This window comes from Poecile atricapillus, chromosome 4, assembly GCF_030490865.1.
Source record: "Poecile atricapillus isolate bPoeAtr1 chromosome 4, bPoeAtr1.hap1, whole genome shotgun sequence".
Classification (NCBI taxonomy): Eukaryota; Metazoa; Chordata; class Aves; order Passeriformes; family Paridae; genus Poecile; species Poecile atricapillus.
The window spans coordinates 64,493,650-64,507,309 of record NC_081252.1 but is presented as its reverse complement, the minus strand read 5'-3'; the positions used below and the strand labels follow the sequence as shown (position 1 = coordinate 64,507,309).

General features: G+C 39.4%; 1 protein-coding gene across 3 annotated transcripts in view; it reads right to left on the bottom strand.

Annotated features, from left to right (window-relative positions):
* The window catches only part of WFS1 (wolframin ER transmembrane glycoprotein), a 33,408-nt gene extending 20,003 nt beyond the window's left edge, over positions 1 to 13,405 (bottom strand). For 2 of the 3 annotated variants that reach the window (XM_058838103.1, XM_058838105.1), the window contains exons 1-2: positions 13,212 to 13,405; positions 11,204 to 11,395 (exon numbers count right to left, since the gene is read on the bottom strand). In XM_058838103.1, coding sequence (XP_058694086.1) covers positions 11,204 to 11,390 — 187 coding nt within the window. In that variant the 5' untranslated portion in view covers positions 11,391 to 11,395; positions 13,212 to 13,405. Of the gene's footprint in view, positions 1 to 11,203; positions 11,396 to 12,894 lie in introns of all 3 variants that reach the window. The other variant, XM_058838104.1, reaches the window with a different exon arrangement.
* Positions 13,406 to 13,660: the final 255 nt, after the last annotated feature.

Sequence of the window (13,660 nt, the reverse complement as noted above, 5' to 3'; positions counted from 1 at the left end):
CATAACTTTATATGTTGAGTAGTTCCTCCAACTAAGGAGTATACAAAAAATACAACCCCTTTTTTTTTGTAATTAAGAAAAAAAGATATACTGGATTGGACAGATTGGATCCAGCTCATATTTACATCTCTAAAGATAGGAAGTAAGGTTTCTCACATAAGTCCTCTAAACAAATTAGAATGCAGGCTACACAGAAAAGTGAGAAATTAAGAAACAGAATATGACGATTAGAAAAACACAGCTTTCATTCTGCCAGGGGAAAGATTATCAATTTAAACACACAGGGATATAAAATAAGGCCTAAATCATTCAATACATTTATATGTGAATGAAAGAAAAAAGGGCTCATACCAAGGTGCCAAAATCTGTCAGTGATTCTGTGTTATTCAGGAAAAAAAAACCAACAAAAAACTCAAGCAAAACCAGCAGAAGGATTTAATGACTAACTAAGTATGGAGCTCAGCCTGGCTGGGGACACGAGCCAGCCAACTATTGCTGTTGAAGAGCCACCTATCTATCTGAAGCCATGGGAATCTTTCATTTGAGTTAAAAGCCTTTCCCAAGATACCCCTCTGTTATTCTGTTAAATAAGTTACAGACTGGGTAACGTTGCTCCCTATATGGTTAGGCTGCTAGAATGTTCGTCCCCTAAGGTTATATATCCTTGTGCCTTCCTTTGTTCTTGTGTTTGGTTGGTCACCCCCACAGAGCACTCCCTGGTTATTGCTGTTCAGCTCTTGGGCATCATCCCTATTTTCTTTTATTCCTTATTAAAGTGTTATTTTCCTGATGCCAGCCATTGCTCCCACTCCTATTTACTTTTCAGCCATACTGCCCTGAAATCAGGGGACCTAAAGGTTTGTGGCAGCCACCCTCACTGGGACAATCAAGTGATAAAAGGCTACATGAAATGCAGCAAACCACGAAGGCACTTTATCATTGCACACAGAGTGATAAGCTCTGAACTATTATCACTCAGCGTAACACCTTAGAGTTGAAACAGTGTTTTAAGAAAAACACAGCTCAGTGCTAATACGACACTACTATCAGAGCTTTATAACCTGGGGGAGAAACTGAGGAGAATGAAATGGAGAGGGTAAATAGACTATAGAGAGACACAAAACCTAAAGGACATGAGCGGATTAAAAGTATAATGTCAAAAATTTCTACATGTTTAAAAAAGCTTTTCAAAAATGTCTAGGCTACAAGCAGCAAAAGAACATTCTAAATAACATAAAGGAAGGACAGCACTAGCACTGTGTTCAGAAAAAGCCCCCTGGCTCTAACAGGCGTGCTGTAAATAACAATGTAAATGATTCTCATGAGAAAGGTAACAAGAATCTTGAACCTGAAAAAGCCTGTCACCAATCTCTAGTATTAGCACTGAGTATTAAGAAGTTCTCTGAGCCTTCCTAAGCTGGAACACACTCAGGTTAATTCAGGTATAAGAAAAAGCTGGATGACATCCAGCACAGAAGAAAAACTGCACTTCATGTTTCCATTAGCTTTATTCCAGAAGCTCACTACTTAAGTGGGTTTTCTACTTACAAGAAGTCACAGGATGTCAGGCATCTCCCTCAGTGTCACGTTATTAACTGACAAGAGTAATTGAGACGTTTGATGGAGTAGTATGGAACAAGATTTCATCCCCAGGCATTTCCACCAGCTAAATTACTGGGGTGGGAGCAGGGAGTAAAGAATGTCTTCTTTGACATTAGATCTCCCACATATGAACAAATTCTCTATAAACCATGAAGGGTATTAATATCTGAACTGAACTTTGTCACATTGCACAGCACTGTATTTGGAGCTTCAGGCATACATCACTTTATTGCTTTAGCAAGAAGGTTTTCCTGTAATTGAAAGGGAGTACTGTCTAAATTACAAGGAATATCACTTGCTTCTACTGTGAGAGGATAATAGTATGAATAAACTATGTTCAATGCTAAACTCCACCCCTCCCACCATGCTCCACAACGTAACATGAACAAATGAATGTGTAGGTGGAGACTGACACGGCACAGAAAATATATATAGAATATAGAATTATTAGTATTTGAAAAAAACCTCTTCTATGACTTCCATTATGACAGACTTAAAGCTGGATTTTCACTTAACCTTTTTTTTTATGTCTAGGAATTTCCATAAAAATATGCCTCTGAAGTGCAATATGCAAAGCTTATCCCATTCTTAGTATTAACAAAAGTGCTCAACCTAGTACTTCCAGATAGGTTCTAACTGTTGTACAATTAAGTTTAGAATCACAAATGCAGTGTTTACCACAACTTTCATCAGATAAAAAATTAAAATGCAGCTATAAAACCTAGCACTAGGTTAGACTGAAAAAGAAATAGCCAGTAAAAGGTCAAAAACATGCTATGAATCCCGTGCCAAAACAATTTAGGCTGGTGCACCAAAGGACCTACATCACCTTAACTATTACCTAAATATTTACAAAGACCATCAGCTTTCTGGAAGCCATTCAGTTTTTAATACTAATTTTTCATCCTCAGTTTTCACTCAACAGCTCTGAAATGTGTTCTGTTCCCTAGATTTCAATGCCTTTGACAGAAATAATCTAAAAGGGACTACAAGAAAAAGCATCATTTGGTTTCTTACAAACCAAGCATGCGGCTGCTGAAGACAATCCACCTGCAAAATCCCTATATTTGCTGAGTACTTTGAGGAACTGACATCTTTCAGCTCCCCATGACTGAATGGGATTCTCAGATGACTGCTAAAAGGGAATCCTTCTCCTATACCTGTTTCCATCAGTCTTGTTCTCTATTCATTCAATATTCACCTTTGCTATAGTACAGTCAGAAAATGTTATAGCTTCTCATGAAGTCAGTAGAGGTCTTACTGCACTGTTCAAAACTATGACAGGATCTGGTCTTACTACAGTACCAAAAAAAACCACAGAAAACAAAAAACAACAAAACCCAAATCCCAACGCATGACTGAACCATCAGAAAAATACCCTGTTGTAAATATGAAGCAGTTAATTTATGTTAAAAGAGTAAATGAACTTGCTTTAACAATTTTCACAAATTAAATATACTAGCTATAGGAAATCCTTTTGTGGTGGATTTGCTGTAATAGCTCATTTGCTAGTAGGAAGGAAATTTTATAACATGGGATGGGAAGCAGGCAACAAGAATGCATGCACATACAAAGTAAATAATCAAAGCCTATTTGTCAAGCAATAGATAATCAAGAAAAAGTAGGAAAATGAAAGCTTAGGGGAGTGCCTTCCTATGGATATCAACCAAAACAGTAGAGCAACATATTTTGTGCAGAATCTGCCTAGAAGGTATTTCTTTTGGAGTCACATCCTATATAATACATCCCATTCCTTTTGGAAGTGCATGTTGCTAATTCTGATAGTGTTACACTAGATTTTACATAGTAGAAGTTCTTTCTGTAAGCACAAATCTGCTAAGCTAATAAAAAAAATAAAATTCAACAGTTTCAGGGAACAACATACAGCTTTTTACTGCAGATTTTATTTTCACTACAAAACAAGCTTTCTAGAATCTCAGACACCCTTAGGAGTAACAATTAATGCAAAATAAAAATAAAAATAATAAATAACACACAATTAATGCAAAATAAAAATAATTTCTTTTTTAGAGGATGCTGTGTAAGCTCATCTCCTAATAGAAAGATGTCAGATCTCTCTCCTTCCTCCACAGGTAGAATACTTAATTTTCAGAAAAGTTGATCTGTACATTCTATTACAATAAATGCAGGTTCTAACAGCTTTTTTGTGTCACTGGATGGTACTGTTGAGCATTCAGTGTTCAAGAAAGCCAGCCAGAGAAATCCTCCTATTCACTTTCCACAAGTTCCAAAAGCTCAGTGGTATTGTGTGCAGTAACTATGTAGGAGTAAAGTTTCTGGAAAGACTGACATTTCACTTAAAAGCTGGCATTGAGTGTCATGTAATAAACATGATTTGTACATATCAAATATAATGACACAGAGGAACTGACCGGAGAAGAAGAAATCCTTCGCTCAACAAACACCAGAGATTTGAAAAAAGGTTTTAGTAACTTTAGATGCTTAGCTTCTCATCCATGAGTGCTAAATCCTTTCATCCATTCAGAAGCCTCCTGAATTCTTAACTGCATAGTAAGGGCTTGGTACAATTAAGAGAACACAGCATGTTTTTATTTTATGCCTTTAACCTCCATGGTCAGATCTTAAGATGGTCCTACTTGTCCCAAGAACAATTCCGAGTTCTTATACATTCAGACTTTGGCAGGCATTCTATTTTAAAAGGTGGTAACAGTGATGGGCAAGAAGGGAATAACATTTGTTTACAGAGCTGTTCAAGTCTAGGGCTCAACTCTGCTTTCCCTGAGGGGAGCACTGCATTTGCAGATATGGTAATAGTCTTAGTCACACCACAACCACAAGTCATCAAATAGCATTAAATTGAAATGGGAACAACTTCTGCGCCCCCACAAAATGAACATAAATTGTCAGGAAAACAATAAAAAAAAAAAAAAGCATGTAGGTGGAAGACAAAGAGTGATATTATAGACTATAAATTTTGAAAGTGGAGGAAAAACCACTCCTCAAATCTGTATTTTTCTAGCATAGCTATTACTGTACGATGATCTTTTAAAGTCATTAAAGTAATTTCACATGTAACTTATGAGCCAGTCCTGCTGCTTCTTCTATGCAGGCATCTCTCAATGAATCCTTTATGGATGACCTGGGATAAATCTAACATAAATCTGAAGTTCCAAAACTGTAGAGTTACAAATAAATTAGCATTTTGTCATTTCTTGGTTGATAATCATCAATATTAATCCTTTCCACAAAAAAAAAAAAAAAAAGAGAAAGCAATGAAAAACAATATGAGAATTTGAGACCATAGAGCTTACCAAGCCCACATATTTTTGTAGGTGCAGATGGAAAGTTATCATAACAACCTGCACAATGCACATGGAATTTCAGCAATTCTGCAGTTTGAGCACTTCACCACATTGACACTCCAGCACTTCATTTGCTGTCAAAACAGAGGGGCCCTTAAAAAAGGAACATTCCAACTTTTTAGCAAATCCACAAATCCAGTGGCTTAAGTAAGCACTTCTAATCAAAGGATTAGCTTTACTTCACAGTCTACTGTTCCCAGACTCATCTTCTAACTTTTACGATCAAGTGACGCTGCTGCTGTGAGAAGCAACAGCTCCAAGTCTCTCCTTGATTACCACACTGTAACAGGGGTTTGTTTGCACAGTGGAACACACTGGATCTCTTCTGAAAGAAACTGAATTGAAAGATTTCAGCCATTAGAATTAAATTTTTAAATTTGCATAAAAGGAACATCAAGTCCTTTGCACCAAAGAATTTATAGGGCAACTCCCATTTCATTACATAATTCACTAATGAGTGTAGCTCTTCCGGTTCTACCCTTCTTTCTTCCAGCACCCTGGGACTATGCTAGAAATTTTGTTATCATAAACAGATGAGGAAATTGATCCACCTGAAAAATAATGAAGACTGAGCTAGGGCACCTTTCATAATCTGGTTTATCATGTGAATATAAAAAATTGATAGCAGTGATAGTATCCTTGTTATCAGCCGAAAACCCCATTTATGTATTTCAAATGGTGGAAGTGGGAAAGATGGAGAATGTTTCCTCAAATAAATGGGTGTTCAATCCTCCTCCCTTACAGGGTAAAAATACCAGCATGTTACTGACAATAGCAGCAGATACAAAAAAGCCCATTTCCATTGTTCTGCACCAACAATGATGATATCCCAAAATTTTATCAAAAATGCAGTCATTAACTTTTGTTTGGATAGAATCCTTTCTCTCCCACAGCAATGCCTGGCAAATGAGCTTTCTAGGAGCCTGAGTATTTAAAGGCAAAGTTTGAAGGGGCATTAATAAACTGACAGATAAATTGTTAAGTAATTAATACTTCAAGGCATAATCCTCCCCTTCAAATAATCAAAGTTTTTTTTCTGAAATTTATTCAAGCTTTGAACAAACATTTCACTTTGCCTCAAGAGTTAGGCTGTAATAGCTAACTGCCAAAAAGTAAAGATGCAGAAGCGCTAAAATAGAGCTTTGAAGCAAACGTTCTTTGTAACTTTAAGTAAAAAAGGGTAACGCTTGGAAAATATTTGTACATTAGAAAGATTCCCTATTTGTTAGCTATCATTTAGCAATGTCTTGGAGACACACTGTTGTAAATTGTTGCAATCCACTGTAAACTGTTTAAAATTTTTTTTTACTATTTATAAATTTGAAGTCAGTCAATTAATAAAATAATTCTCTTCCTAGAGGTACAAAAAACTCATAACCTAAGTACACACAGAACTTTGTAGATCTATAAACAAAATATAAGAAATTGATTTCTGTCTGCAAAGCTCTCTGTACAAACAGTTTCCAATGTGTTCTCAAGACTACAACAAGAGATTACAGCAAAACCATGGACAGAAAACCCCAACTAGTTCCTTAACCAAACAGACCTTTCTTCAAGCACTGCAAGTTAGCTTTGCCATTTCTCCTTTCCAACCTTACTGGCTATGATAATGTAATAAACCAGTAATAATCTCCTTCATGCACAAGTGAAAAATTACCATCTTCTCCCTAGTTTCTCTAGTATCCTAGCATGATCTCTTGTACCTGCTGACTGGCAGACAGTCAATTTTTAAGAAAGTCACTTTACATGTTTGAATGTACTTAAGCATCACAAGAAATAGTAACTCTTCCAGATAACCTGCAGCACAATGAACGTCCACCTGGGGTGAGAGTCATCTGGTTCAAGTTATCACTGTGGCTGAACTGAAGCAGTTTGAATCCAGACATCACAGTCAAGTCTCCGATCACCACCGTATTGTGAAGTTTCTCTCAATTCTGCTTTCCTTTCATCTGAATCAAAACATCTCCTGGGACACAAAGATCTACTTTCTCACTCAGCAATACAGGGCACTTACCTTGACTGCAGACCCAGGCACCTCTTTCTAAAAGCATTAATAGCAGCACTACTACAGGTACATGCTAACTAAGTCACCACACTGAAAGTGCTTTCTTCCAGCTCTGCTCTGTGTGTAAGTAGAGGAAATGGTTTCCCTAACAAGAATGATGTTTTTAAGCCTACTTGGAGAATTTGGTGTTGGGAGCTCCAGAGCTCTCATCCAAGCTCTCTCCTTTCACATTGCTTTAAGGCTGCATCTGAAGGAAGGAGATTCTACAGAGTGGATGAACACAGAAAACAGAAAGGGGTATGTAGCACCTGGACCAGAAACTGAGGGGCCTGTGCACCTGAGATGCATAAAAGTGTCTTATGAGAGTCTTAATCAGTTTCAAAAGACTTCACTAGCAAGCAGACACTGGTTTTCCCTGCTATATACAAACTCTCCTGTAATTGCTTTTGTGGATACTGATGACTCCATGGCTTTAAAATTTCAGGAGCCCTAATTAGTAGTGTATATGCTTTGCTCACTAATAAGCTCCCTGTCCACTAACATCCTTGAAAGAGCACCTTTTTTTTTTCTCATTTATTTTTAAACATGAAATCTCATGTATTGATATTCACTCCATTCCTGCATACACAAGGAATGGAAAATCAAAACTATACATAAGCAGAATGCAAGAGTTTTGGGCAGAAATAGGAATGTCCTCCTTTTGTAACACAACAAAACCTGTATCTATGAATTATCCTAATGATTGAATATTTTTTTTTCATTAAATCCAGATTCAATTTGCTCAATAAATTCTCAAAACACTGTTATCTCCCATTGAAAAAGAAATTATTCAAGGAATAACATAAACACTACCTAATGATAGTTACATTTCTACCTAATGACATTAGCAGAATAGAGACTGAGAAATTGCTAAGAAAAAAAATGGCAGTATAAGAGTTTGATCCAAAGGAATCACCTGTGCCGCTGAGGATATTTAGGTGTGTTTAAGTGCTTTACTGAGTCAGAGCCAAGGCATTCATTAATTTGCTGGATTATACTACAAGATATGAATAATGCTGCAGGAATAGATGACGTCATCTGTGCTTCCAGGAAACAAACTACTTAACATTCACATTGATGCTGCAGCCTTAAACACAGTGCATGTTAAAAAAAAATGGAAGAAAAAGCACAGATCAGAAATACAGATATGGCATCAAGAATATTACAAGAATTAGCAAAATTATTTACGTTAGAAAAGACTGCTGGAAGTCACCTGTTTCAACTCCTCTGCTCACACTAAGTGAGCATGTCCACATAGTTTTTGTGTATCTCAAAGGAAGGAGTCACCATCACCTCTCTGGCCAACCTGTGCCAGTGCTCAGTCACCCTCACAGTAAAAAAAAAGTGTTTACTGATGGACAAAGGGAACCTCTTGTTTGTGCCAGCTGCCTCTGGTCCTTGTGCAGGGGATGACTGGAAAGATCATGCCTCCATCCTTTTTGCACCCTACCTCCAGCTATTTATGCACATTGATAGACCCCCGAGCCTTCTCTCCCCCAGGCTGAATAGCCCCAGCTCTCTCAGCTGTCTCCCACAGGAGAGATGCTGCAGCTCATTCATCATCTCTGTGGCCCTCTGCTGAACTCTCTCCATGTCTCTCATGTACTGGGTAGTCCAGAACTGGGTAAAGCACACCACTGCTGACTGGAGGGGAAGGATCTCCTTCCACCTGTTGGGCAGTGTTTCAACTATTGCAGCCCAGGACACCAGTGACCTTCTGTGGGTGAAGGGCACACGGTAGATAGCCCTGAGCTGAAAATGCCTTTCCAGATAATTGAGATCTACATAGTACATCTCCCCTTCTCAAACAGAAATCATAGGTGAATTATTAAAATTATACAAACTTAGATTTTTAACAGTAACTTAAATTTGAGCAAGATATTTAAGTCATCATTAAAGAGCAATGTTCTCCGTATGTAGTAAGGTTTGAGACAGCTTTCTGTATATCAGTGTGTCCTCTTCTTGTCCTTTTCTGTCCTCTTCTCCATCTCTGAGTTAGTCATGATCATAGTGACTATTGAAAATTACCTGACTTCTTAATCTACCAGGAAAGAAGTCAGAGCAGCCCTTCCCAGAATATCTGGTTTGGAGCATATTTCCTTTCATACAATCAAACCACAACATGCCCTGGCTGAGATTTCAAATCCTTCACTTCTCCTAGACCTACGAGAAACTCGAATGTTATTTATTGGTAAGGGCTCCAGCGATTCCAAGATGTTCCTTGGAAACATTTTTATTTATTTTCATATGTACATCTTTGAATTTGTATTTTTATTTACACTTCTTTTCTAAAGTCCTACTAAAATGTCCATTTTTAAGTTCTCTACACCAGAATTTCTTGTCTTTTAATAAAGTTTTCAGTTCTAGAAACTGTTAGCACTATGACAAACAGCATAACTCTAAAACAGCCATATAAGAAAATACTGTATTATGTGTAATTGAAGATATTTTCTATCTAAATCCACTAAAATCTTGGTTGTTAGACTACAGTAAGACACTATGGCAATGGTAGGTCATTCTGCTGCATTAAGAAGTATATTAAGAAGTATTCTGCTGCATACTGCCGTATATTAAGAAGGGCATGGGAAGGGCAATGATAGTGGCACCAGGCACCCATAATATTTTAATGGGAAGAGATTTAAAGCAATCAGGAATGAGTCACAACTGAAAAAGAAAATACATCAATGCTCAAAAGCCCTTTTTTATAGGAGCATAAGTAAGCAGCATCTCTAATATGATGCTGCATCAGTACGGATCATTAGCAAATACACAGGACTGTAAAGAGAACTAAGATAAAAATCAGTGTGATTTTAAAAGTCCAACATTTGTGTAGAGTATGAAAATCTCCAAAGTAGCTAGTAAAGAATAGCTGATAGCACCTATGTGCAAAAGACCACTAATAGCTTGTGTTGATTTCCAGAATCTTGTGTGAATGTGGGCACCAACAACAGAAACTTATATATTGCTTTTTCAACTCATAGTATAACTAAGCCCAAGATAACTTCATACCATATTCCTATTACAGTTGCTATTCTTTCCCTGTTGAAGCATACTAAGAAACTGGAAAACGAAGAAAGAAAACATATCTGTTAGCACTGACTCTAAATTAGCAATCATGTAGGTAATGTTAGAAGTGTCAAATCTCCATAATCTCCCAATTCTTTTACAGGTGGGCTAGATGACAAAATTGGTAGTGAACACTAAGGCATGAAGAAATTCAGGTATCCAAAAAAAATTCTCCTTTGTTGGGAACAGGGAACCCAGAAGGTTCCAACAGTTCAATTTTGAATTAGATGCAAACAATTGATTTGCTGACACAGCCGTAATATTGGCCTGAACTACATACAGAGCTCAGTTGCACCTGGTACGTGCCACACAGTCACACATTTACTAATGTGAAACTCTCGGACAGCCGTATTACCTTCAATAGAGAGACTCATATTTGTGATTATAAGGGCATGTACATAAGCAGCTTCACAATCTGAAGTCCAATCTTAAAGAAAGTTAAAGAGCAGGAGTTTTTGCTAGACCTTGAGCACAAAACCATCTTGCAGAAGTGTTAGATTACAAACGGAATTAAAACTGGAACTCAGCAGGTGAATACAGGAGCCAGGTATTTTTTGTTCTAAAATTCACACAGAACTTTTCTCCCATCCCATCAGTGTCCACCATCTTTGAAACTCAATGCTTTCACAGCAAGCGGGAGAAAAGAACCCCATCATTCTGCCTTTCATGGTGTATCACGGCTGTAGATCCAAATTCTTATCTTACTCTTCCTATTAACTCAAATTTTGGCTTCATGTACCAGCTTATTATTCCCTCAGTCTACATTACAGTAGTATCTTATGCATCCACATTAGAACTCATATAAAAGCTACAGTTATAGCATGTGTTCTAGCCAAATAAAGAAATTATATAATTTTTATTATAACTTTATTGTGCTAAATCTAATTAAAGCTCCCTACCAATTTTTAAAATAAAGTTCTTTCCTACTGCTTTCTACAAACCTGAAAAATTATATAGGAAACTAGAAAATATGCACAAAGGAAGCTGAAGTAAAGACTCTTCCACAACAACAGGTTAAAAGAAATTGGAGAAATTTATTTTCCTACTTTACAGTATCTTTAAACAGAGTTTAGAAAACACATACACACAACAATCTCCCAACATTTAATGTAGGTTCATTTTGCATAAGAATTACTTTCATACTTACCCTTTCTTTCTGTTTTCTCCCTGCTACGGGAGTAGCCAGGAACCGAAGAAGTTGCAGAATCTGCAGAAGATGTTCTGGGTCTCTGACTGTTCTCACTATGGTCCACAGGAGCAGCATTTAGCTGGGACCTTCCAAGATGCTGCTGCGGGTGAGAGGGACTTGAGGCGGGATCAGGATCGGAATTCATTTTAGCTGTCAAAGAAGAAAATAATGATTAATTATCAGAAAGCAGGGTTACAATGTAAAACTGAATAAAAATTTGAAATCTGAATGTAATTAGGTAAACAAAAAGCCTAGAAAACAGCAAGAAGGCTGATAGCAATTTCAAGATTTATTTATATATTCTTGAGTAATTCCAAGCATGAGCAGCTATAGCTGAGTCTGACCATATATACAGCATTGTGCCAGAACAGTGACTGCTTTTTTCCCAACTAATAATAACTAGGTTTCAAGTGTAAACAAATGCTAAAACTAGTAATCAATCCTGTAAATGCTGCATATAAATTTCTTCTTTGAATTTAATGTTCTGTTTGTACATGCTAGAAACACAAACAAGCCCCTAACTTCTTATGGGCAGGTCTATAATAATAGAAAAATTAATTTAATATTAAAGGCCTGGTTAATTGTCATCACCTAAGGAGATGAGAGGAGACAGACAATAATGATAAGAAGGCAAAAGAGGAGGAGATGTAGAACTCTGCACAGGGAATCAGAGGAGGAACACCACCAAGGATGCTGTTTTTAGACATTACTAACTTAAATGTCCATGATTCAAAATAAGCTTACTTTAAATACCTTTATGTCCCATTTTAAAAAATAAAAAAATTATTCACAGATGGCAGGGAGGGAAAGGCCTTACATGAGAGGATCTTTTAGCTATAAGCCCTGTCAAAAATAAGAGGGGATCTCTTCTGTGTAGTAGAAAGTTCCCCAAATAAGTAAACTTGCATAAAATTGCCTACTGAAAGTTTAGCTTTCACAAGACAAAAGTAGCAAGGTATGCATATACTACTACAGGGTAACACATAGTAACTCTTGGTGCTTAAAACAACTTTCCTGAAGTTAAGCAATTTGCAAGGAGCATTGTAGAATATTTCTGGCAATAATCAATATTTCTAAATTCTGTATAAATACAGAATTACTTCGGAATATCGACCTGAAGATGTCTTTGTAAAGATGAAAGTAGTATAGCCAAAACCACAGACACAACTTAAACAACTTTTTCCACTCAAAGGATGTTAAAATCACGACAGGGTGCTAAAAGTTCAAGCAACGTCGCCATTGCCAAACACATTACTTGTAATTTGACAACTTGGCTGCCAAGATTAAGTTTCCCTAAACCAGAAAATATTTTACTGATATAAGTAAATACGTTTCTGTATTATGTTTCTACATCAAGTTATAAATAAACCAACGCAGTTCAGTTCAACCTTCAAACAGTCCTCGGAAAACACAGAGATTAAAATACCTTCCCGGTAAACCAGCATGAGTATTTTTAACCATTATACAATCACAAAAGTTACTGTGCCTCCACTTTTAACTTGACCTTAGCGCTTTGTAAGAGGCACGGCGAGCGCGGCCAGGCCGCGCCCGAGACGCCCCGCGGGGGATGCGCGGCACGGACGGGTCCGGCTCCTTCCAGAACGGGCAGCACCGGTGCCTCTCCAGCACAGCCGCGAGCAGGAGCTCACCTCGCTGTCAGCCAGCTCGCAAAAACATTCCCGTCCCAAAAGCCACTTTGCGCTTCTCCTACAAAGGGCACCACCAACTTTTCCTCCGGGCTGTTCACAAGCCAGCGGGAGGTGCCTCCGCACCCACGGCGGTGACTCCGCACCCACCGCCGCCAGCCGCTCCCAGTCGGGAGCACCGGAGTTGGCTCGGCCTCACTCCCCGCGAGGTCCGAGAGTGCCCGGGCGGCCCTGCCTCTCCGGAAGGCCAGGGAGCCCCAGCGGGGGACGCGAGGGGGCCGGCAGCTCGGGCCGTTCTGCGCGGGGTCCCAGACGCTCACCGAGCCCGGCCGGGCGAAGTCAGCACCGCACACCCACGATGACGAACGTCCCCCGCTGCTCCGCGGGCGGCCGGACGCCGACTGGGGCTCCGCCGGCAGCCCGCAGCCATGGGGGGCGGGGCTGCCCCGCCCATCGGCCGCGGCCCCCTCCCCTCTCCGCTGCCACTCACCGCCCTCCGCTCTCGGGGCGGGCTCCGGCGAGGCCCCGCCGGGGCCGGGCGGGGCTGGCGGCAGGAGGCGGGGGCCGTCGCGCCGGACCGACGGGGAAAGGGGCGGGCAGGGCAGCAGTACCGGGGGTAGTGTCCTGTGCGCAGTGGCAGCGGCGGGGGATGGCTGCTCACCCGTGGGGTCGGAGCGGTGTCAGGACGCGGGCAGGCTTCGGCAGCTGCAAAATGGCGGTGCCGGGTGAGGCGGGCGGAGGCCGGCGGGGCCGGGGTGCGGGTCCAGCC